General features: G+C 40.5%; 1 protein-coding gene across 1 annotated transcript in view; it reads right to left on the bottom strand.

Moving 5' to 3' along the window:
• Positions 1 to 26,498, bottom strand: part of tmc3 (transmembrane channel like 3) — a gene marked incomplete at both ends in the record, with an annotated part of 32,655 nt that overhangs the window by 4,562 nt on the left and 1,595 nt on the right. The window contains 16 exons of the mRNA XM_079166331.1: positions 553 to 663; positions 4,694 to 4,822; positions 5,207 to 5,274; positions 8,829 to 8,957; positions 10,657 to 10,920; positions 13,038 to 13,116; positions 13,215 to 13,324; positions 14,581 to 14,728; positions 15,528 to 15,571; positions 15,810 to 15,957; positions 16,632 to 16,774; positions 18,678 to 18,776; positions 20,668 to 20,774; positions 21,015 to 21,096; positions 23,004 to 23,079; positions 25,946 to 26,092. Of these exons, the coding sequence (XP_079022457.1) occupies positions 553 to 663; positions 4,694 to 4,822; positions 5,207 to 5,274; positions 8,829 to 8,957; positions 10,657 to 10,920; positions 13,038 to 13,116; positions 13,215 to 13,324; positions 14,581 to 14,728; positions 15,528 to 15,571; positions 15,810 to 15,957; positions 16,632 to 16,774; positions 18,678 to 18,776; positions 20,668 to 20,774; positions 21,015 to 21,096; positions 23,004 to 23,079; positions 25,946 to 26,092 (1,884 nt within the window). The remainder of the gene's footprint in view (positions 1 to 552; positions 664 to 4,693; positions 4,823 to 5,206; positions 5,275 to 8,828; positions 8,958 to 10,656; positions 10,921 to 13,037; positions 13,117 to 13,214; positions 13,325 to 14,580; positions 14,729 to 15,527; positions 15,572 to 15,809; positions 15,958 to 16,631; positions 16,775 to 18,677; positions 18,777 to 20,667; positions 20,775 to 21,014; positions 21,097 to 23,003; positions 23,080 to 25,945; positions 26,093 to 26,498) is intronic.

The following is a 26,498-nucleotide window of genomic DNA, read 5'->3' as shown; positions in this document are numbered from 1 at the left end:
TGTAGTTAACATTTAGAAACAATATAAACACAATACCACACCTCAGGGTTCAGGTAGCAGATGTATTGACCTCCTCATATTGCACAAACACAGCAGACTCTAGCAAGTACTTTAGCTTCTGTTCCCGCTTGGCATCCCGGTCATCCGCTGCACCCTTACCACCAACTTGTGGACATAACCCAGAGTGCCGAATACAAACAAACAACCTGCAACATTATGTTGATCAGACTTTGCTACAAATAACATTGATTTGTACATTTCGTGACTATATAGATCAGTTACACATTACTGTGTGTAATGAAGCTACTCTTTGGAAAACACAGAGGAAAGTGGAATGTCATTAAGGACCTTACATATTACTTTAGCTGCAAAAAAAATAAATAAAAATAAATAAATATATACACATATATGTTTCTAGGTGGATTTTTTTCAAGAATAGGATGAGTCAGACAGCCTTTACATGACGTCCATCCTTCCATTGATAGGGAATACAAATCACAGCAGTTCCTTTCAACAACAAACATCTTTTGATGCTATAAACTATGTTTTTACCTGAATGGTCCACAGTGCTGTGACGGTCTGTATCTCACTATGGCAAAGACGGTGGGCAGCATACACAGAAACAGCATAAAGAGCAGCATAGCCAAGTAGAAATTGTTTGATCTGAACAAAAAAAAGCAAAGCAAAGACAACATTAGTGTTTTAATTAGTATAGGCTACTGCATGCTGGGTCACCATTGTTCTTACAAGACCGGTAATACTTTGTACTTGTGTAGCATGGACTTGAGTTATATAAAACATGTTGGGTTTGCATGAGCAGAACATAATGAATTAACTTGCATCAAATAATGAAACTCAAATGTAGGTTCAAAATGACAGCAAATCTTTAGAAGTGTGGTCCATGTAGCTGACAATTGCCTCTTGGAACAGAAATAAATGAACAGATTTTAAACCCAAAGCAGCTGTGCTCACTATAACTGTTCAGCTCTTCATTCTGGTCCACACTTTGAAAGACAATAGAAATGAGTCCACTTCCTTTAACAGCCAGTGAGTGTGATCACAATGTCTCCTGACTGCACTGTCAGCAGCTGAAGGATGATATGGGACTCTATTGTTTCAGCAACTGTCCTGACCAGCATTTCACCTGCCACAATAACCTACACTGCCATCTGTGGTCGACTTGATGTCGGGGGCTACAAATTTAAACAGATATAAATACACAGACCATATGTTAAAATGATGTGCCAGCCCCACTTAAACAATACCAATGGAAAGTCATTTAGGATCCTTTGTCGAGGTAGACACACATGTTTAGGTCCAACAGAATAAGGTCTTAATCAAAGTCTATGAGGTGGGGGGGGTCCAAGTTGACAGATGGGTTCAACACAGGACTTTCACCGAGGAGACCTGTGTTTGTGTCCCAGTGTAACCAAAAGTCAGAGTTTACTTTAGTTAAAGTTACGTAGCAAACATACTTATACATGATATTGCACTGTTAAGAGGTCGCAGTCATTTCACGTAGATCACGTTGATTTTTGAACTGGATGGAGCCAGATTAGCCGTTTCCCAATGGCTCTAATCTTTATGCTAAGCTAGGCTAATTACGCCCTCACTCCAGCTCCATTTTTAACCCACAAAACCTTCGGGAAATGCATATTTTAGCTGTGCACGTTAAACATTTTCTTTATTACGCTTCCATTTCTTTAAAGCCAGTTCTCTAAACACTCACAAAACTATCTCTGTGAATAAAGACCTGTTGCTGTATGTTTTCACTGATATGGAAACACAATTCATTGTTTGCACAGTAATATACTGCAAGGTGTGGTGCTTCTTTGAGTGTTATAAACTTTCGACAGCATTTGATTATACATTAGCACCTGTGAAGGCCAACTGACAAACACATTGCCATTGTAGTTCCTGCATTTCTTGTGTGAGGCCAGAAACACAAGACCACTTCAAGGATGCTAGAACTAAATCCATATCACCAACAGACATGTTGTCAGTGTTACACAGTGTTCCCAGCACTCCACAATCAAGAGCAGGGTTAGTACAATGCCTCATTTACTATCAGCAACGTTTCACTACCAGTCACTCTCATCCAGCACAACTGCATCCAATGGCTTACATTAGATGTTCACTCAGCTGTATGGTGGACTGTGTGTGTGTGTGTGTGTGTGTGTGTGTGTCTACTTGGATTTTCCACCACGTCTGGGAGTGACTGATAAGGATTTAAAGAGGCCATGACAGCCTTGTTACATAAATCCAGAGTAGGCTGATCGCCTCAGGCCTGTGTGTGTGTGTGTTTGTGTGTGTGTGTGTGTGTGTGTGTATGTGTATAGATGCGTAACGACGTACCACTGTTACCTATGCTGTGGACAGTATTTGAAATGTATTTGAAATTTGATGTGATGACAAAGGAAAACGCCCACACACAATGTTATTGGATAGATTCATTGTAGGACTGTGGATGCTGGGAGCCACGTGCATAGCTGGGACAAAGAGATGCTCCTTTGTGTTCTCCCTGCCAACAAACAAACAAATTAGTTATGTGGCAGTAGGGCTGCAATAAAAATCGATTATTAAAAGAGTTGGCAACGAATTTCATTATCGATTTGTTGTGTCGCGCGATTATTACGCCACTCAATAAGTCGCGGAGATGTTTGAGTGTTCAAAGCAGGCCCGGTCGCCTGAATATCGCAGCTAGGAATAATGGAACTCCGGTTTTGTAGCTGACGCTGACCAGCGTATAAACGTTGCCATGACAACACCGGAAGTTGATTTACGCGATTTGTATTATTTTTAGATTATTTCTGCAATTATAATACATTACATTTACTGCCATTTTGGGTACCTTGTGTTAAACTCGTAACCGTGTTGCCATTGTTTTACTTATATTTACTTGATAGACGAGCTTTTGTTTTTGTAACGTGACCATTAAACCGGAAGTTAAGCGGAGCTCAGAAAGACGAGAAATGTCGGGTGAAAACAGCGAACTTTTTCTTCCCCGTCTGTTATTCTACTGCTGGTCTACCAGGCGAATGTATGGAAGCCCATTCCCACCAGCAAAATAAAATAAAAAATCCACCCGAAAAAATAAAATCCACCCCAAAAAAATTATATATATATCCACCCCAAAAAGCTTTTTTTTTTTTTTTTTTTGCATGTTGTATTTGTTCCGGAAAAAAGTAAAAAAAAGATTATGATTTTTTGTTTTATATTTTTTTTGCCGGAAGAAAAACGAAATGCAATTCTACACAAGGTAACTATTACTGGTGACTTTTGTAAATGTTAGATGTTATTTATCATAAGTATTAATATGTAGAATTCCATGTCGTTTTCATGGAAAGACTGGCGAGGGGATGATGGGACCTGTGAGGAGATCGTCGCTGAAGCGCATGCGCACTTCCAATCTCTTTTGCTAGCAAAAAAAAAAAAACATCATAATCTTTTTTTTTTTTTTTTTTTTTACTTTTTTCCGGCGACAAAAAAAATAAGCTATCTTTTTTTTTTTCTGGGTGTATATATATATAATTTTTTTTTTTATTATATTTTTTTCAGGGTGGATTTTTTTTTAAATTTCGCTACCGGGAATGGGCTTCCATACGAACGCGATAAAGTTTATTCAGTTAACTCATTAAAGTACTGTTGTACTTGTAGGTGATGAGAGACAGAGTATTTGTTTCTTTGTTGTTTGTACATGAAGCTGTTCTGTGTCTTCTAGTTTTCCCGGTGTTCCATGAGAGGACAATAATAAACGTGAACATCAGTAAGAAGCGTGGACTCTTTTATGACCAGTGTGGCTACAGGTTCTATTTTGTGGGTTTTCTCTGAACTGGGGCCATGATTAAGAGGGACGGCCCGGACACACAAGCACAGACACGAACCCAACACACACACACACACACACCTTGGCTCTGCTCCTTTTTGTTGCTGTTGATAATCTGCTTTAATTCAGATTCTCACGAAAGGCACTGGATCAAATTTGTCCAAAGGGGGTCTGTTTAAGTCCACAAACAGACCTGTTTAGGTTTGCCTCCCCTCTGTGCTTCTTCACTGCGGTTTAATGTCAGATCGGCAAGACTGAATATGTTCTACACACATGTGAAATACATGACCTATTCTATGGAAAGAAAGGACTTATAATACAAGTGTCAACAAATATTATGTGGTGACAAACAATGAGAAAGCAAAAGGCACGCGCTCAATCCAGTTTGTTAGGGATTGCACAATCTGAGATGAGGCACAGCTCGTCGCTGCCTCCCCTCTGTTTGAACAGGACATGAGCAAATTTGACTATAAAAATGCTTAAAATGATTGAAATCATACAGAAATTACATTTATAGCACAGATCAGTAGAGAAATATTATATATATTTTTTGATCATTATTTGTTTTTTACTTTTCATGATGACAGGTGAGGCTGCTTCAGCCCTGACCGCACGTCCCTGATCAGTTGAGACTAATACTATGTTCGGTGTGTATGCCTTATTCATCAGCAAAGCTTATCATTGCAGATGCAGTTTGATGTTAGTAATAATTGGATGTCAGTGTGGTGACATCAACACATTTGATTATTCAAAATGTTATTCTTGATATCAGCAAAGATAAATGACACGCCCAGTTATATACAGCATGTTAACAGCACCCACATACAAGCACAAACGTGTGTGTGTGTGTATACGTGAATGTCAAACCTGGAGGCTCGGAACACCTGCTGATGGGGAACATTACAGGTGAGGACGGCCCAGCTCCTCAGATACATTAGACCAATCAGCTTCAACACGTTGAAGGCAGGAAGACAGGGAGAGAAAAATGCTCCCATCCTGGAGGAGAGAGAAAGAGAAAAGTCAATAACACACACACACACACACACACACACACACAACCACTGGGGTCACACCTCATATAGCACACATTACATCCTGTGGCTCATGGTTTTGCTTCATTATGTTTATTGCTGCAAGGCGACATTTCTGAAATGAGTTGAGGAAATACAGTGGAGCCAGACACAGAGGTGTAATGGAGAGATCATAGAGGGCCACATTCCTTTAAACAGGGTCATGGAGACTGGTCAGCACCGGCCAGACTACTAACTCTCAATTACACCTTCTATTACACACACACAGTGAGGGTCAAGGTATATGAAAGAAAGATATCCTCTATATTTCATTTACTGTTGATGATTTTAGAGACATTTTCGGACTTACCAGATCATCCCTTGGTTATAAATCAGATGCAAAACATTCTCTGCTATTTTGAATTCTCCATATTCAGGCTGAAAAAAGACAGAAAAAATCATTAATGTGTTGTGTTTTTTTCCTTTCAATTATTTAACCATAGAGTCCTTAAATGATGCATTCAACATTAACTCAAGGTTTAACCTCTTGAACCCTAGGCCTATTTTTAGCCCTGTGCTCGAAAATGTCCTACCCTTACGCAAAGGGGCTTATCTCGCTAACTACAAGGTCTATTTGAATAATTTAAATGGCATAATAACACAAATAAATGTGAGCTTTGTTAAGATGTGTACATATCATTGTATATGTTACTGGTAAATGCTGGACGAATGTTACACACAGCTCAAATTGAAAATTTTCAGGTTCAACTTTTTTTTTTAACAGGCTGTTTATTTAGTTTTTGCTAATATTTTTACACTGTCACCATGTTTAATGTCAATAATTTGTGCCACCAATAAATGTATTTAAAGTCTCCCTCCACTCAAAAATGTGTTACTCATTGTTAAGTAACACGTTAAGTTTTCACATTCATCTGCTCTGTGCTCACCTAATATCTCAACATGTTCTCACTCCCAACTCCTCAAATACCAACGCTTGGTCAGTGGCTACGCTTTAAACTATGATGCTCTAGGCACCGCTCTAGTGTCAGCTTTTGATGCGTTAGAGACAGCGTGTCATTACATGCATGGTGTGTCAAAATAAACTTCCAACAAAGGTTTACTTAGCTTTAGGTTAACCTAGTAAGGGTTAAGTACCAGAGTAGGCCTAGGAAAGGATTGTGGTTGCCCGCACTGAAATCATAATGCTATGATCTGAATGAATTTGGATTTTAAAAAAATGATATTAATATAACTATAATTAGATGACTAAGAAAATTCATTTCCTGTTCACCATATGGTAACAGTTTTAATTCAATGTTTAAAACTTGAAACTCGTCTGGACAGCTGGGGCAGAACATATGCACGCGTATTTCTGACGACGTCGGCTGTAAAAGGGTCTATAGCGGCCTCATGGTCTTTGTGCAGGTAGATGTCCAGTATCCTTTGTGGAGCACCATCCCCTGCTGTAGGCAATGTTATATCTCTCTCGACCACCTCTTTTACTTTGTATGGAATGCCTCTTTATTTCTGCTCTGATGACACATCATTTGCAACTGTGTTATTCATATTTCTAATAGTTTTGTGTCCTCTAGTACCACTACTGAAACTGCTTCACTTATCTTTTTGTCTGCTGATTTCAGCACTTGAACAGGTAACTTTGTCAATTGGTAGTTTTAGGCGCATCGATTATGTTAATGATGATGACATTGAAACCATACAACCGTGCACCTACTCAAGAGTCTTAACGTTTCCATATTTCACTCAGAGTAAACAACACATCATGTGGCTTCGCTTCGACAAAATATTGGAACGAGCTGAACAGAATAAACTGTACGAAAGCTAATCTAAGTTTACTTCCTGCTTTGCTACAGTGCAGCGGCTCTTTTTGCTCTTGCTCTCTGCTCTCTTTTCATTTCGATATTATTTTTTGTGCATTACTACTGTTTTTAATTACACTGTTTATAAGGTGGCTCTCTGCCAAAATCAACTTAATAATTGTTTTAGTCTAAAGGATTTTTGGGAGGTTCCTTAATGATGGAAACTCTGGGTCACAATCATTCGACTGCCTTTAGTTCCCAAACAGCAACTTACTGGTCTTCTGACAGACCTACCTTAGACAACATGCCTCTGAGAAAGGATAATTGCACCGGAGAAGACTCTGAACTCCATGACACTCTGCCGGTGTCTCCTGCTGGTGAGTTAGTGATTTCAATGGACAGCTGACTCTTAAATGACTCCATAAATCTCCCCAGCTTCACTGAAGCTAAAGCAGTGAAGAGATGTGCTGTGACGAGTATCTTTTACCTGCTGGGATCTGGCTGCCAAACCTAAAGATAATTGCAGGAATGTACTCCCACGGGGCAACATTTACGGCATAAACTCAGCCAACTCCAGCCAAGGACATCTGACAGACAGACAAAGATGAGCATAAACAGCAGCCTCTGCAACACAAAGACAAAACACTACAGCCTGACAACATGCTGACAACCAGCTCATGGATCGGTCTCCTAATTCCTCCGCCCTTCACTCCCCCATGTACCTGCCTCAGTGCTTTAGGGATTCACTGATAAAATAGAAAAGCTGGCTAACGCTGTCATTACATTCACCCTGCAGTCACCACCACATCGTCAGCCTCCACCCCAACCAAGCACATTCTGACACCAACCTAGCTGATAACAAAGATGACAAAAAGAGAAAACGTCTCTCTCCTGCCCGAGCTGACGGGCTTGATGAACAAAGTCACCAAAAGTTTTCCTCATCAGTCAACCCCCATTAATCAGCACTGCCACATTTCAAATAACTGCCAGATCCCAGCCCCGTCTCTATTCTCCCCAACGTCCCTCTACTTTCCTCCATTGGGCATGGACCCACTGCATCCTATGGTAGACCCCATCACCGCCAAAGAGCAGGCTTAACAACTGCACATCCTGTCCGAATCACCGTTTTGACTCGTAGAGTGAGAATGATGCCCCTATATTTATCAAATTTGAATCGCCATTCCTCATCAGCCACAATCTGTCCTCAGCGTGTCCGAAATAGATATTAAATTGGCTGGATTTGAAGCGTTTGACCAGAGAACTCTGGAAGAAATTGTGCTACATTATAAGCAATTATTATTAACAATAAGCATTACATTTTTTCGTTGTTTGCAAATTTCTCGCCACATATCAAGCATACAGGTAAGCCAGCATCGTTGGCAATGAAAGCAAATTAATACGTTCACGCAGAATTAAACTCTATTTTCCTCCGTGACTTTTCTGTTTTTGGATTTATCCATCGATAGTTTACTAAGGGCGGGGCTCTGCAGATCATGATCACTAGACAACTACGTAAGATGTAAGTGGTGGATCGCGTAGCGCGCCCGTTTTTGAAGATATTACTATTTTGCTCGACAGGGTTTGAATCCAGGTTGATGCGGTCTTCCCATAAATATATTTTCTTCAATGTATTTCTTCATACGTGGCTGTGATGTAGTGCTCACTTATACAATCGTAATCCCCGCAATATATATGAGACGTGGCTTTTAGATCTCCAGCAATATGTTTGTGAATGTTTGACGAATCTGGCAACAGAGACAGAAAACAGCTGCTGCTGTTACGCGAACACAACACACGCACGGAAAGAAACCAGTAGGTTTGAAAACCAGTAGGACGTAACACCGGCACCCACTGCATGCCCAGTGTACGTGAATAGTCACGTGATATTCGTTTTCAGGCGTTTAAGTCTGGACGGAGATCTTCTCAAAAACGATGCTTAAACGCCGTGTGGACGGAGGACTCGGAGCCGCAACAGAGGAGCCGAAGAGCCGCGGGTTGCCGACCCCTGGCTTCGTCCATACAAAAAGTATAAAAATGACAATTCTGGATTTGTGTGCTGGACTATTTGTTGGCTACAAGTAGTAACTCCCTGAAGTCTTCACTGGTTGCCAGCAATTGGTCAAAGTAAATCATTTTAAAGTTTTATAACAAAAACTCAAATTGTGTACAACTTACAAACTTGCTCTCTAAATCCCAGCAGCAGCAGTCACTCAGGTAGCGAACCACCAAACCTCTGATGAAGTCAATGAGCAGGATGCTGGCCACCGTGAAGATCATGTCAATGATGGACAGCTTCAGCATCTCCTGCAGACACACCACACACACACACTGTGTGTACATTATGCCAATATACAAACATGTGCAGTTCGATACATTTTCCACCACTCAACAGACAAAAACTGCTCAGTATTGTTTTTTGCTGTTAGTTTAAGCACTCGAACATCTGCACAGTCAGGACTTGCATGAGGAGAATACATTTTAATTCTTCTTGTCAGTATAATGCATCTCAATCGGAGCCAATCGCCTATCAGTCTGACGCCGATTTAGCCTCTGGGGACAACGGCTATATTTCTGGGGTTACAAAATAAGTACATGAACACATAAACGACTAAAGAAATGACACAAAGTAAGACAAAGACAAAAACAAAAGCAGAGGGGACGAATGCAAACTAGACTGATGGTATAAGAGGTCCGACAAAATGTATAGAGATGGATGCATGTGTGTTCATCGTTTGTGTGATCCGATTAATGGTGAGTGAGGGGTGTTGAATGACGCTGTGTGTAAGTGGTAATATAGGATGAAAATATATCAACAAAAAATACACGAATACTGTACATATACACACATATCTCCATAAATATATAAATATATACACGTGAACAAAAATACAAGTAAGATAAAAGGAGCAAGACAAGAGGAGGGAAGAGAAAAAAAAGAAAACAAAGTGTCAATTTATAAAAGAGTAATAAAAACGATTAAAGTAGAAGTAAAATAAATGAATAAATAATCACATAAAACGCAGGTCATTGTTTACAGTCTGAGACTTGAAACGAGCGACTGGAGTTGGAGTTTAAAGACGACATTTACGACCGGATTGTGTAACAAGGAGCCAATTAGCCATCTAATAAAAAGCTAAATCATGGCCGGTGGGATCCCAGATTACATTTGGCCCTCCACACGGGTTGTTTACCAGCATTACATCAAAACCTGCTCAAATGTGATTGGTCAATACTATGTGGACTACAAACGGAAGAAAAAACAAGAACACTTCCGATACTGAAATCTTGTTTCGTTGACTCCGCATTCAAAGGTAGACATCTGTTTTTAGAGATTGCATTAAGATGAGCATTAAGATGAGGGCTTATCTCGTAGGTACTGTACAAAGAGAATGACATATAGAGTAATACTGCTTAATGATGTGTACATCAACAGAAAGCTGAGAAAGCCTTCATGAACTGTATTTATTTTTCGTATGTTGGCTACTTTGGTCCAGACTGAAATGCTTAAGAAATGTATGGATGGATTGCCATGGAATTGTTAAAAATGCATGAATTCGGAAGAATTGTAGTGACTTCCTGACATTTCCTCCACTGCCATCCTCAAAAGAATCATAAAAATGTCACTTTGTCCAAACGTGGTTTTATGACTACTACAATACCTGCTATGCTAACGTCATTCCCTTCAGCCTCCGCTCTAATTTGGGTTTATTGCAAATTAGCAAATGTTTATACAGTATATTTTGTGCCAGTTTTCTATATCTCTAATTCTAACAAAAGTGTTCCCCTTAAATAAATAAAAACCTTATTCAATGTTTTAAAACCATTTTTAGTGTAAGGGAACGTCTTCAGATAACTAGTAAAAGTGACCACAATCTAGTTTTAGACAGTCATTAGAAAAGTGTGACTTCCCTCACAGTTTTCTCTGGACCTACTTTCAACTGTAGAAAAGAAGAAAGATGCCACATGAAGATGAGTGTAGCGTATGGTAATCAGAAGAGAGTACCTGTCCAACATAGGTCTCCCAGCATTGCTCCTGCTGGGAGCGGGTGTTCTTCTCAAACAGAGCCGTCTGGTTGAAGATGGTCACTGAGCTGCTTGTGCTGGTGTTCCTAACGTCCAGCAGTGTGGCAATGGTCGCTATGGTGCTGTTGCGATGCTCAGAGACAGAGATCTCAGAAACCAGGGTGGAGAAGCTGTCTACCTCAGGCTGAGAGATGGTGGCCAGGAAGGAGCTGGAGTCAGACCAGTTAACTGGACTCACCGGGACCTGGAAGACAAAAAAAGTAGGATCCATTACCAGCTACATGCTATTTCACGCTCATATGGGCAAGTAATTATGAGATAGCTGCTTAATGGTGTGAAAGTAATAGTTCATAATAGTTAATACTTAGCATAAAGACTGCACAAAGCGAAAAATCCAAACACAAATCAGAATCAGAATCAGCTTTATTGGCCATGTATGTATTTGACTCCGGTTTCCACTTCGCTCTCGATGTACATACACACATTTACAATAAACAATAAAAATAAAAATATATAAAAAATAAAAAAGGGCAGCAAAAAACAACAACAGATATAGGTATAAACATTTAACAATTTGTACAGTATAAGTACAAACATACATCCAAAAAAGTATATATATACAGTACATATATATGAACATAAACCTATAAACAACAATGGCAATGGAATTGAGGTGATAGTGCAAGTAGTGGTAATAGTGCAGACAGGTATTAGTGCAGTATGTCTGATTATCAGTGTTCATCAGAGTGACGGTCAGTGGAAAGAAGCTGTTTTTGTGTCTGATGGTTTTGGTGTACAGAGCTCTGTAGCTCCTACCAGAGGGGAGGAGTTGAACAGCTTGTGTCCAGGGTGTGAAGGTCTGCAGTGATCTTTCCAGCCCGTTTCCTGACTCTGGAGGTGAACAAGTCCAGGATGGAGGGCAGGCTGGAACCAATGATCCTCTCTGCAGACCTGACAATCCGTTGTAGTCTGTTTCTGTCTTGTTTAGTGGCCACACAGTGATGGAGGAGCAGAGAACAGACTGGATGATGGTGGAGTAAAAAAGAATCAGCAGCTCCTGAGGCAGGTTGAACTTCCTGAGCTGGCGCAGGAAGTTCAACCTCTGCTGGGCCTTTTTCTGATGGTGTCGATGTTGGGGGCCCACTTCAGGTCCTGGGAGATTGTGGATCCCAGAAACCTGAAGGTCTCCACAGCAGACACAGTGATGTTGAGTATGGTGAGGGGGGGCAGTGTTGGGGGGCTCCTCCTGAAGTCCACTGTCATCTCCACAGTTTTGAGCCTGTTCAGCTCCAGGTTGTTCTGACCACACCAGAGGACCAGCTGTTCAACCTCCCGTCTGTACGCAGACTCATCACCGTCCCTGATGAGGCCGATGACCGCTGTGTCGTCTGTGAACTTCAGGAGTTTAACAGTTGGGTCCTCTGAGGTGCAGTCGTTGGTGTAGAGGGAGGAGAGCAGTGGGGAGAGCACACATCCCTCGAGGGCGCCAGTACTGATAGTCCGGGTGCTGGATGTGGTTTTTCCCAGTAAGCTGGGAGAGTTTGGGTTGAAGTATCTCTGGGATGATGGTGTTGAACGCTGAGCTGAAGTCCACAAACACAACCCTTGCATATCTCCCTGGGGAGTCGAGGTGTTGCAGCATGTAGTGCATTCCCATGTTGACTGCATCATCCACCGACCTGTTTGCACGGTAGGCAAACTGCAGGGGGTCCAGCAGGGGCCCTGTGATGTTCTTCAGATGGATCAACACCAGTCTCTCAAAGGATTTCATGACCACAGACGTCAGGGCGACGGGCCTGTAGTCATTTAATCCTGTGATGGAGGATTTCTTGGGGACCGGGATGATCGTGGAGCGTTTGAAGCAGGAGGGGACTGATCCTGAGGGACTGCCCGACTCCCCGCCAGATCACCAAACTTTCTGTTGCCTCCGTTACACAGGTTAGACCCAGCTGGCTGTATTTGAGCTGCTGCGGCTGTTGACTGGGATGTCCGATCCCGGAACCCCCAGCAGGGTGGTCTCCTGGCAGCGGTGAGTACGATTTCTCCTGAAGGTGTGGGTCGTTTTCTAATTTCTTTGGATTGGATCCAATTAACTAACTATCAAAGTGAACACAGACTGTAAACACACAGATGGGCCGACGCCTCACCTGCAGATTCTAAGGCAGCGTGCTAATTTGACCGTCTCTCAGAGTTTTCAGCAGTTTGGTTGAATCTTGCGTATTCTTGCTCTGCTGTTAGTTAGTAGTTGGCTTTCTGTAACTTGTATGTACCCAGTAGAGGTGAAATGCAACGTATGTGGTCAGGTGTAACATTGGGAATGATGGCTATGAAAATAAAAAGTTCTATATTTTCTATACTCACAGCAGAGCTCATAATGTTGACCTTATCAAGGAGGGCAATAATTAGGCTGTAGAGATTCCCCAGGTACAAAACAAGCACTCTGTAAACACATAGACACATGACCAATGTTAGTGTGCTGTAAGACCTGGGATGTAATTAGTGCTGCATTCGGAAGCAGTAATGTAGTGACGGAGTTACCTGGCCAGCTGGAAACGCAGCGAGGTTCGTGGGTGGTACATCTCCAGCTGAGACACCAGCTCAAAGGCAGACGGAGCAATCATGGTGATGAGAGAAACCACCACACTCACCTGGAGAGAGGAAGAACACGGAGACTATGTTGTATTGCTCCTTTTGAGAATTAAGATTTCACCTTAAAACTGATTATACATATATATGCAGATAGACACTCTACTCTGCCTCTGACTTTAACAGCAGAGATGTAGAATTAGGCTTCGTCCAGTACGACAAAAACATTGACAAATGTTTGATCCAAGCACACAACTAAGTTACAGTGAACTTAACAGGAACTCCCATTATTTTAAGTGGAGTTACAAATATGTGAGGCTAAATTTGGGAGACAGAATAAAATATTTCTAATATTTTTATTTGGTGGAATTCAATTTATTTTGTATAGCCAAAATCACAAATCAACCATACACATCCTCATGTGCTGGACACATTAAGCTCTACAAGTGTGAGAATGTGTTGCTTTTCTACGGTTTCATACTCTACCACAAACTAAGTCATTGCAGTATCATCGGCAATTGCATATCTTTGGGGTTTTGACCTTAGTTGAGATAAAATATGCAATGATGAAACAGAATATAAATAGTTGATAAATCACAAATAACAATATTTGTTAGTTGCAACGGTTCTCTAAATGTGAACTTATGTGGCCATAATAAGTATATTTCAAAAGATCACGTGTTTGGTATTTGAAGGTTAAATTAGATCAGAAGTGGATTTTTTGCCATCATGGTAACAATACTTGTAGACTACATCTCCATGCAGAGCTGAACACTGATCTGGAGAAGTCCTGTGAGGCAAGTGAGAGAAACAAAAACCTGTGGTGATCCATCCAAGTTTAATCTTTCTAAGTTTAAAAAAATGTACAAACAGACAGTAAGCGTTTGTTCTTCATTTCAGCCCGAAGAGGCTGAAGAGCACTACACTCTCAATAGGATGCAAAGCCTTCATGTTTTCTTCAAGGTGACCTTTAATTTACATACTCTTGTGTTTAAAGTGATCGGAGGAATTATCACAACAACAAACGCTTACAAAAATGATCCTTTCGTTTAAACTGTTCTTAAGTCATGAACACAGGAAAGAAAACACAAGACGTAGAAATTGGATCACCAGAATCTTCTCCTCGCATGCCTCTCAGAGCTTCCGTGCTGATCTGACGAACTGATCATATCATTATTTGGCTGCTGGTCGAACAGCAGCTCTCTGAAGGGAATGAGATGATGAGCTGTACTCAATCAGTCTCGGTTCTCCACTGCCATTGATTCCTTGGAACAGTATTGTATGTTGAATAATCTAATCAAACTAATGATGTCTGTACCTCGTTCTTCTCCCAAAGCGTCAGCTCCGGCTTCTCCTGCTCCAGCTTCTGAGAACGGTCCACCACAAAGTAGATGATGTAGATGCTGCCAGCCAGAGACAGCAGCACCAGGATGTTGGCTAAGATACGCAGACTGATCAGAACTGCCCTGAAGAAATACACAAATACAGAGAAATACATGGATCGGTGGAAGAGCTCAAGCTCAAATTCTCTCTCTGGCCATCTTTCTGTCTGTCTGTCTGTCTGTCTGTCTGTCTGTCTGTCTGTCTGTCTGTCTGTCTGTCTGTCTGTCTCTCTGTCTGTCTGTCTGTCTGTCGTCTGTCTGCCTGTCTGTCTGTTTCTCTGTCTGTCGTCTGTTTCTCTGTCTGTCTGTCTGTCTGTCTGTCTGTTTCTCTGTCTCTCTGTCTGTCTATCTGTGTGTGTGTCCTTCACATAGCTCAAGAATTGCTCATCCGATCTGCTTCAAACTTGGTGGGTGTGTTGAATTCATGGAGTGCTTTTCTAGAATTTGGTTCAATTTGGACAAGCAAGACGTTAAATATGAATAACCTTTGATAAACACACGCACACACACACACACAGCACTTTATGCAGCAGTAGGGGCTTCATGGCGCTGCAGACTGAGTCCAGCAGCTTATTGACGTAAGTTCACTTTACAACCAGACTCTTCTTCACTTCTCTCAAGTCAAATTGAGTAGAAAGCCAACTGAAAGCAGAATCGACCAAGAGTGTATTTCACTGCTGTGACCTTGACCTGGGTGTGTTCTTCCACTGTGAATGTATTTCCTCGCTGTAAGAGTTAATACTAATTTATTACAGTAATATTTGAGCGTAATAAAGTAAGAGACCAAAGCCTATTTGGAAATCACCTCCGCTAAGTGTATTTCATTGAGTAATCAACATGACAGACAACATGCAAAAACAAGAAACAAATAACAGACACCTACAGACTGATGTCCTTCTTCTTTTCCTGCTCCTCAACGATGGCTTCCTGTGCAGAGAAACATCTGATAACATGTTGTGATGACCCTTGCTGTTATCAGTTTAACGGTAAATCACCGTGAGTCACAATTTTCTGATTCTAAGTGTTCTGTGCAGGAAAAGTGTTGTGAGATGCATCAACACAGAAACACAAGAAGGGGACAGGGTTGTTGTTGCTTGGGCGTATATGTACGTGTTACTGGATATGTACAATCTGAGTGTGCAGTGTGTTCAAGTGTGCCTCTGACCCTGATGTTGTTGACGATGGCAGCCCCTTTGCTCTCTGCGGCCTCTGGGTTTCCGATCAGGTAATCCCAGGCACAGAAAACTCTCCAGCAGAACGTGAAGTTCTCATCGGAGGCACTGGCCAGGCTCAGACGAGAGTTCTTGGCCATTCTGCAGGAGTTTATCCAAAGCATGTTATCAAACCATACAATGCTAGTCGGGTGATCGATCGGTCAGTCGTCCGGTCCAACACTTTGGTTCACAGTGAGATTCTCGACAAACTCTGTCCAGATTTACATAAATATTTGGATATTTTTTGATTCCTAGAGAATAAATGATTTTGTGAACCTTTCCTCTGGCGCCACCCTCAGGATATATTTACATTTGTGACCTTCCCAAAATGTGTCATACCACCCAGAATTCTAATGCCCGTTCTTATGGGGTCAGGTCTAACCAACTACTCTTAAAGGGTTACTTTGCTATTTTTCAACCTGGACCCTATTTCCACAATTGTTAAAGCTCTAAAAATGATAATATTATGAATGTATCATTCTTAGATAGGTTGGTCAGTCTTGTCCACTACATTTTTAGTGTGGGGTGTAATGAACATTGCCCTTCTCATTCAGTCTTAGTACTTACACCTACAAAAAGGAATGCACTACAGTCCATATATAACCCGTTATCTTGAGCCAGGGCGCGCAGGGTGGCTTCTAAGGAAGTCACGAGGTATAAAGAGCGGCCATTAGCTCCTTAACTTTGCAGTTTTAAATGCTGGTGTGACCCGACCATTTCTGTGATCAAATCATTATCATGTCAGTGTGAGTCGTAAAGAGCTTAATGATTACTTTCTTAAAAGGATGATGAAACTGTAGGCAAAGACAGCCATCCCAACCAGGAAGTAGGCGAGGGGCAACCGGTACCCTGCACTGCCAATCTTCCTCAGCCTGCCATAGTAACCATAGAATAACACAGAGTACTGCAGGTAGCCCTGTGGAGATCAAACACACACACACACAACACATGTTGACAAGAAAACAACAAGACAGTACAGCACATCTACATCTACAGTGTACAAGTACATCTAGAGTATGAAGTATGCAGTCTAACAACATTAACAGTTATTAATTATTAATTATTAACAGCATTAGAGATCATCATGAATGCTAAATCTGATGAATCTCGTCAGATATATATATAGTTTTATTGCTTAAAACCTATTTATAAATAATAATGAATTAATATCAAATATGTAAAGGTTAACAATAACTCAATTATGAATCATAAACCAATTCATTTATATAAAAAAAGAATGATTATACTCAGCTTTTGCCATGAGACACCAATAGTGTAAGTAATATAATTCAACATTAGATTCAATTTTGGAAAAATAGAGAAAACTTTGAAACATTTGATATGAATAAATTAAATCTCAAACTCAGGGTTGATAAGGAGTTCTTGTCATGGTTTACGAGGACCTATTATTTCATATACACAAGAATCAAATGATCAAGTTCTTTATAAATGAAATATTTATTGAACTAACTACATAATTAAACAACTAAACAGAAAATGAATTAATAAACAATGAAATAAACAAAATACATGGAATGAATAAAGAATATGATGAAGAGTACAATGAATTACGATGATCCAAATATAAATGAAAAGGTTTGCATGTGACCAGGTAGACTCAGTGACTCATATTATTAATTGATGTCTATCAATTAAATTCGTCGTTTGACATTTATACATTTATTGTTTTTCCCCGTTCAGCAGTTGTGAGTTTTAAAAGCACGAGGGACAATTGTGAAGCAACTTCATATGATTTCTAATTTTAGGGAGATCCTTATTTAGGTCTAGACAAACAGGAGAAAACAAATAAAGCTTTTAGGGTTAAATGGTAAATGGACTGGAGTTGTTTACTTCTTTTCTAGTCTCTCGACCACTCAAAGTGCTTTAACACTACATGTTCTCATTCACCCATTAACACCAGTTCATACACTGATGGCAGAGCGTACCGTTCACACACCGTAGGAACAGCTACTGGAGCAACTTGGGGTTAAGTGTCTTGCCCAAGGACACAAGGACACAAGGACACAAGGACACATGGACACAAGGACACATGGACTAGTGGAGCCGGGGATCGACCCTGCTCTACCTTTAACTGCCATAACAATTATCTAATATGTTTGTTTACATATTATTATTTGTACAACTTCTTTTCATGAATATGGATTTTTGTTTGGTTTTATACTTGATAGGAACTATTTTTCCGTCCTATGTTGCGCTGGGACACATTTAGTTGTTGCAACATGTGAAGCGGCAGACGTTGATATACTCCGCTCAAAGATTTAAGTTTAAGTGTTAAAGTGTTTGTTTTTGATGATTCACATTTTTCAAGTGGACTCATTTCCCTCTCGGTTGTGTGCAGCCAGCGAGGTTTGTTAGTTATGTTAACTGTTCGTCGTGCATATTTGCGTGCAAACAGTTTTTTTGTGCAATGTTAACGCCAGCTTATTTTGTATGTTGAAATGTATTTGAACAGTTCGACGGTGGATTGATGACGGTGGTGTTGACTGAGATGAAGGTGTCGAGTATTTCCTGGATGGAGTGATACTACCACTGAGACATAGTTGCCCCGGTAGGAAACTCTTTCAAAAAAGGTGACTGATCACAACAGCTTAATGCACGGGGAGCCTTGAGTCATTGTTGCCTTCAAATGAAATGTATATAATAATGCTAACAGGTCTTTACCAGCTCAGTCTACTAACATAAAAGGCGGGGTGGCCTTGGAGTAGAGGTCAGGGAGGCAGTAAAGTAATGTTTGAACAATGGTCTATTGTATCTGTAATGTGCTATCGACAGAACAGTAAAAGGAAAGAGAGGCTCACCCCAAGAGACCAGATGGTGTCCAGGTCCTGGGCTGAAGCCAGATGCTCCTTGGGTATAGTTTTACTCCTCGTTGTTCCAAAAGGAGCTCCAGCCAGCAGCTAGTACAAACAAACACAGACCAATACAATATGATATTAATACAGACGTTTGAAATACTGTATATACAGTGATAACACGCTCATGTCTTATTGTAGTTAGTTAAATGTTTCACCTTGTAAAACATTTGGTTATAAGCTGGCAAGAGTGGGGCAAAATATATTTGCAGTTCATTGTGATGACTGATAGTTAGGTCAGTAGTTGAAAGGAATCATTCCACACCTTCCTTTTTTCTGAGACTGAGATGAGAGGATTGATATCAATGTCATGTCTATGCTTTAAGTACAGAGCTGGAGTCAGGACGTGGTTAGCTTAGCTTAGCATAAAAACTGGAGGCAGGGGGAAACAGCTAGCTTGGCTCTGTTCTACCAACACTTCTAAAAACCTAACTGACTGTATCTGGCAACCAATGGTATGCTACACAGAGCTGCTGAAGGATAAACTGTCATTTATTAATAACAGCCGAAGCACGTAACTCATCCAAAGACCACGACCTGTTGTTTTTACATTTCTGATTAAACCAACAATGTGTAGTGCAGCTACTCCAGCTCTGTATTTAACACACCGACATGACATTGATATTAATGTTCTCATCTCAGTCTTGGAGAGAAGCCGGATCTGGGTCTGTCCATTTTTGGAGCGAGAACTTGCATATAGACACATAATGCATCCTGAAAAGAACTTAGTGACATAGAACCTCTGACTTCTATGTCCTGTGTGCTTCAGCAAAATCAAAGAGCGTCATGTGTCTTTAGTGTTACACTTTAGAGGCAAACTTCAGAAATAAAAAGTGAGTAATAACTGCGGCGACTCTCCATTCCGTCCGTGGACACATCATATAGCACACACATCAATGTGACAGATCATCCATGATGTGTGACGTTGGACGATATGACTCACTAAGCAGAGGTGAGACAAAGGACGGATGTGTCTGAGCAGACAGTGGTAGCTTAGCTCCAACAAGGAGAGGCAGATGAAATAAACGGGCATTGGGAATGATAGGATGAGTAATGTGTGGGGGAAATTGCTTGTGTCTGGATGTCAGCGACAAACATAAATCAGCAGCATTTTGTTCCTCTGTCATTAGATCTCGTCCACAGTTTGGTACTTTAACTGGTTGAGCTGTAGCTGCTGGAGAATCACCAGCCTGACTTTAGATGAGGTCACACAAAATACTTTACCAACGACTAACTATCGGAATTAATCATGAATTTCAGTATTAATATGCGTTTATAAAGCATATTAACATAGTCCCTAACCACCTAATTATTATATATATATATATATATATATATATATAATAATTAGGTGGTGTATAAATGCATGAATAATGTACATCTAAATAGGTTCTTAATCATTTACTTACACTTTATAAATGATCTTATTAATCATCTACAACTCCTTAATAATTGGTTCGTAATATATATAATACTTAATTTACAAATGGGGAATCCATCATTTATTAAGTATGAAAACAATCATGAAACACATAATAGACGAGCTTATTAATCAAGAATAAAACATTTATAACTGTTGTTATGAATTGCATACTAATGAGTGTTAATGTAGGAACAATGCTTTATAAAGGATGAATTAAGTGTTTATTCATACTTAACTAATGCTTCATAGCGTGTAGTTATTATAAAGTGTTACCGATACATTTGAAGTATCAACCCATGTAATTTATATCGATTCTTCTTATTTAGAATCGGTGGGTGGAGTATCCATCAGCAGAGCAACACACACTTCTAATGAGTCATCAGAGGCTGTTTTTGTTCATAAATTGCGTTTTTAGGAAATTTCGGCACAGTATAGCTTGAAGCCTATGACTCATATATGATACGGAGTATCGTGCAATGTATGAAACTTGTAGAGTGAAAGAGCCTTGCTGACCTCTGGTAAGACGATGAAGGCTCCGGTCATGATGGTGAGGACGATGTTGATCCCAAACAACCAGCGGAGGAAGATAAAGTAGGAGGCCACGCCCGACCCAAAGTGACCTCAACAAGACACAGGAAACATCTGACTGAGACATGTTGACTTGTTGCACAGTCACACACTCTACTAACACCAGAAAGTATGACCATACTGACAGAAGACTGTCCTGAAAAAAAGGAATTTCGGTCTAGGTGAGTCAAGGACTAAAATGTTCTGTCAGCGGTCATTACATCCTTTGAAATAGAACAAAGGAAAAGAGATCATTACTGTTATTCATTCTGAAGAAAGAACAGATGACTCACTTTCAATTTTCTTGATCCTCACTTCCCAGGGAATGAACAGAACCACAATGTTGTAAAGTACACGTGAAAGTTTCTTCAGCAGCTGCGGGAGGAGAAACCAGCTGTGAGGAGCATTTTAGAGACACCTCTGAGTAACACAGTGGGCAGTGGTGACTGCAAAATGATTTGACCATCCAGCAAGGATTGGAGATAAACTCTTTTGCTTTATATTAATATGATTATACTTTGTATTTATAGAGAGGTTCCTCGACATGAAAAACTAGACAGGTGCAGATCTCCTGCAGGTGTGTCCCTGCAGGAGACTATCCTAAAAAAACATTTTTTTTGGTCTTCTAATTGTTGTGTTTTTCATGACAAATCGTCAGATCTGTTGTTATGGATCATTGTAGCCGGCTCTCTTAATCTGGCATTTGTTTTCAGACGTGTATCGATCAAAGTGTTTTGTGATCTCACACCGCTGTGGTTGGGGTGAAGCAAAAGACCCTGGATGGAAAAAGGTTTTGAAGAGGTACTAATGAACTACTTCTGCCTTTGCTTCTGCAGCACAACATTTGGCAAGTGAATGTGAGTCATATGTGTTTCAGGTGTTTGAGCATTGAAACCAGCTGTTTTCTGTTCCTGGAGAGGACAGTCTTTAGTGTAACAGCTGTCTCAGATCGATGACAAGTGTTCACACATTCTCACATAGTTAGGATATTATAGGATGTCATCTTGTTGCACGTATGTATCCATGTTGTCCACATAAGACTCTGTGAAGCTCTTCACCTCATGTGATGAAAAGTCAAATCAGAACTGAGATGATAATTATTAGCTGGACCAATAATTCTCATTTTCATTATCTGGAAGCCAAACTGTAAAATAAATAAGTCATCATCAGACTGCTCACTAAAACTCAATTTATTTTAATGGGGCCTGAACATTTTAATTAAACAGAGCTTTTACAACGGGCTATAAATTCACTCATGCTGCTGTGCTACAGCTGCAAAGCTCTCTTGATATGAGTGCATGAAATACAGAGACAGACACAGTATATACAGTTATCCACAGTATGTGTGTGTGTGTTCAGCTCACGGGAGGCAGCCTGCACAATGGAAATCCAGCATGTTTTATAATCATCTAGTTACTGCAGTGCAGTAAAATAACAGAAAGAAGCTCCTCTCAGCAGACAGTCAGACAAAATAAATGCAGTTGTGTGTCGAGCACATATTTTACTGAGTGACAAACTGGATATAAGAGGACGTTAGGTCAGCCAAAGCAGAGCCACCTTTGTATTTCATATTCCTGCAGACCTGTTGTTACGATGTCTTTTGTGTTTTGTGTGTGTTAAGGACCAGATCTGACCGATGCTCATCCACCTTCACAACATCGTGAATAAACAAACAAGTCCTTCTAACAATCTGTCTCTGTGGCTGCTTGAGATGTGGAGGCCTCGGTCAACCCCTTGACGATTATAACCATGGATCTACAAAAACAATGTATCCTCATACAACGCTTCACAGGACATCTTAAGAAAAGTTATTTTGTTATTTTCTGTGCGTTCGCCTGCAAATGTCCAGCAGCATGAGCGATCATTGCACCTGCACAAGCCCCAAGAGTCTAGGAAACAAAACGACTTGTTTAGGTTTAGTTAGGTGACACATGTCAAAGTGGACTTCTGGTTTCACATGGGACACACGGATCGCTCTCCAGGGTCATGAGACCCATCCGTCCACCCCGACCTCCTCCATTTCTTTACATTACATGGACCACATCAGATGGATTAATGGGTTACATACATGTATGAGAACAACCTGACCAAAAGGATCCTTGAGAATACAATATTCTAAACCAGAAGCATTGAAAGAACAATTTGGAGTCATCCTCAGACTTGCTAGTATAATAATTTAACCAATTAGTGGTGAAGAACTACAAACTGTTTTTAATTCTCTACAAACTGCATTTAATGCTATGGGATCAAAAACACACGGCGAGTATGAATGACATACATACATCAGCTCCTGCAGTCTGGTAACCTCTGGTTCTGGTGAGTCGGCCCTCGTATTTCAGAACGATCTCTCTGGCCTGCCTGGGACACAAAGACACACAGGTGGTAGTGCAAGTACTCACAAACTGAATGGACTTGTTGTATTCTTTACTCAAATACTTCCATTGTGTGTACATTTACACTTCTAGTACTACTCCACTAGATTTTGTGAGGGAAATATTGTACTTTCTGATCCAAAACCTCCATCTGAGGGATTATGAACTGTTAGAAAGAGGTTTTTTAAAATGAATGATCAGCGGTGATTGCACATGTCCCGATAAAGATGATAGTGGATGAGTGAGAGTTCAGGACAACCTCAAAGTGAAAGTGAATGTTTGCCATTTCAAAAACGCATCGGGGACATGCAGCAAATACAGAAACGATGCAAACTTGTCCCAGTGGAAATGTGTTGCACTTGTCTGCCACCAGTACTAAAACCAAGATCCTTCTAAAAGCAGTAGAGCAGCAGACTGGTTCCTTTGAAATAAACTGTCTAAAATGATTGTGTCGCTTTACAGTCCATTAGACAAAGAAACAGCTTATCCAGCACTGGGGACATCTAGGAGGGCTATGAGCCATGCACCAATCAAAGGACACTCAACGAGACGTTTCTGTTTGCTGCCTTTAATTGAAGCACATTCAAGGATATTAATCAATTTCCTGCATTTCTGCGTTTTACTACTGTACTTTATTTCTTACACTGCTTTTTAGTGTTTTAATGACTGTTTTTAATGTTTCAACGAATGTTCTTAATTGTTTTTGAATCTCCTTTTCTTTCGAGTCATGTTTTGATGCTTTCAATGGTTTTATGTGAAGCACTTTGAATTACCTTGTTGTTGCCCTGCACACTCTCCTCGGGAAAGCAACTGCAGTTTTTACAATTGTGGCATATATGGGTTTTATTTTGTCATATTGTATTTTTATATTTTATTGTTACGGTGAGGGTTGTCAGAAAATCTAAGTTAAAAAAAATAAGATGTGATATATATGAGCAGTCATTGCAGTGGGAGTAATCGCAGACATTCAGCCTGAGATTAAAGAGGGTGTAAAAGCGCAGACTTGCATCCCATCCCTGATGATGGTAATAAAACCTCTGCAGTAATAACAAACTGCCCATATAAAAGCTGTTATCCATGGCACATACTCAGCACATCTTGAGCTCTCTATCTTCTCTGGTTTTCTCCGGCTCAGCCTGTTCTCTATCTGCTGGTCTAATTACATTCAGTCAACTGTTCGACCAGCCTTCACAGTTTGGTGTCTGATCACACAGCGCTGCTGGAGGAGCTTCTCTAGACATGTGGACGTTCACAAGGTTCATATAGCATTTGGACACCTGGCAGAATGTTCACACATGTTGAACCATTTGGAGATGTCTGCTGCCAATGTTAACAAGGTGGTAAGTACAGTGTTTTTATATATATTTAAAAAGGATGTTCAGTTCAAATGCTGCTGTACAACATTTACAAAAATCATTTCATACAGATGTCTTCTACAAATGACCATTCAGGAACATGCGTATTTGTCTTCAGCCTAATATCTAATTAAGGTCTGTGACTGCCAGTCGGACTGAGCAGTTAAAGGAGGAACAATGAGCCAGTCAATATGTCCAAAAACCATTCTTCAGTGGGCCTCTGAGATGTAAACAGTTGAGCCTCTAGAACCAACCCTGTCTCCTCAGAATGACATCCATGTACTATTAATCTGCAACAGCAAATAATAGTTTTTTTATTAACATAATGAGGACTCTGTGTTAATGAATATATCTGCAACATATTTACTAACAGCATAATTAATTGTGCTTTCCTTCAATATACGCATGTAGCAACTAAGGCATGATGAACATCATTATAGTTACGTTGAGGCAACTCAAGGTGTTGTAAATTGTTTAATTGATGTGATTTACTTTGACTGTGATTGTATAAAAACAGGAAGTGCTTTTACTTTGAAGCCAGGAAGTTGAATGATACGTGGCTTCTCGACGCTAATGACGAGAATGATAGTGTGGAAAAATGTATATGTGGAGTTTCTGTTCACTTGAACAGTTGTTGTACTGCAGAGAGAAGTAAAGTGTTCCGTTCAAATCCCAGACGTGTCTTAGTCCTTAGAAAGTCAACAATGACTTGTGGGTGCAACGTGTTAGATCTGGTCATAATTTTAGTTTAAAACAAAAAAAATGTACAAATATTACGGACAGAATGTGAAGTGTTTACAGTGTTGACGTTGTGTCAAAGACATCTGTGTATTGTGTTGCAGAGATATCTAGCATGCTAACCAGCTAGCCCCTGGATTTAATCCAATAAACAATCGATTTAATCCAAATGACCATATGTCCCGAACCAAAGTGCCTCAGTAGCCTAAACTTAATCACACGCTCCTGTGGATGTAAACCTTGTTCTGTGGTGTTACAATCCAGCTCTTGGTACACCCCCCCCCCCATTCAGCCCACACAGCACTTTGTGCAGTGGAAGAACTGCTGCCAGGGAACATAATACACACGGCAATTGCTTTCTGTCCAAAACGCATTTGGCAAAGCATTTAGTGTTAAAGTATATATTTGTAGGAGACAGGGTTGCTGTCAGGGTAATTGATGCTGTTGTCTTGTCACACTCGTGCAGCACAAGAGGCAAACTAATAAGGAAGAGACCAGTTTGAGCTTAGTATCAGTTAGCTGTTGATCTTTGGATGTATTCCAGTAACACAGCAGGAGACACAGTCTTCATTCCTCCAGAGGTTTTGGTGAGTGAGCTGCTGAGTCATACTTGCTTTAAATTCAGTGACATTAACATATATACAGCACTTTCATTGAGAAAAGTAGCCTTGTGAGTGTGTTTATGTGTGTTAAGAGCAGAAGAGGAGGGACAGAGTGAACTATCACAGGTACAGAGGGAACAATCACACTTGGAGGTACTTTAAGACTTTGAGCTTGCGTCTCATTGGCCAGGGTCTGGTCCGGATGTTGGCGATGATCTCCTTCTGGTACTGAATGTTCTGGAACATCTCCTCTGGGTCGTTGCTGTCCACCCGCTCATCCTCTTTATCTTCATCATCGGAGGAGCTGCAAAAAAAAGACACAGGGGCGCGATGAAAAAGGGGCCGGTCTGCCAATATTTGAAAGAAAAACCAATAAAGAATGTCATCTCAGCGACTGCTGTGGGCTGACCCTCATGTTTCACCAAATAAAAGAGGATTAAGTTACTATTATTACTGACAGTTTGTCCACCTCTTCCAACAAAGAAAAATAAATCAGAATTAGAAGGATGATGTTGTAGCCTGAATCGTCTGGGGACAGTTTCCTTCAGACAGCTATCCCAAACAGTGCAGTAAACAGTAAACAGTTCTGTCTGTTAAACTCTAGGCTGCCGGTAAACTTCTTTTATGCACCACTGATTTGGTTTGTGACAAAGTCACGAGTGTCTTAGTTTACGGTGGAAACAGAAAAGTCAAAGTGTCCTCACACCGCT

This window comes from Pholis gunnellus (genome assembly GCF_910591455.1).
Source record: "Pholis gunnellus genome assembly, chromosome: 1".
NCBI classification, from domain to species: domain Eukaryota; kingdom Metazoa; phylum Chordata; class Actinopteri; order Perciformes; family Pholidae; genus Pholis; species Pholis gunnellus.
The sequence above is the reverse complement of the archived record's forward strand: the minus strand, read 5'-3'. Positions and strand labels throughout refer to the sequence as shown.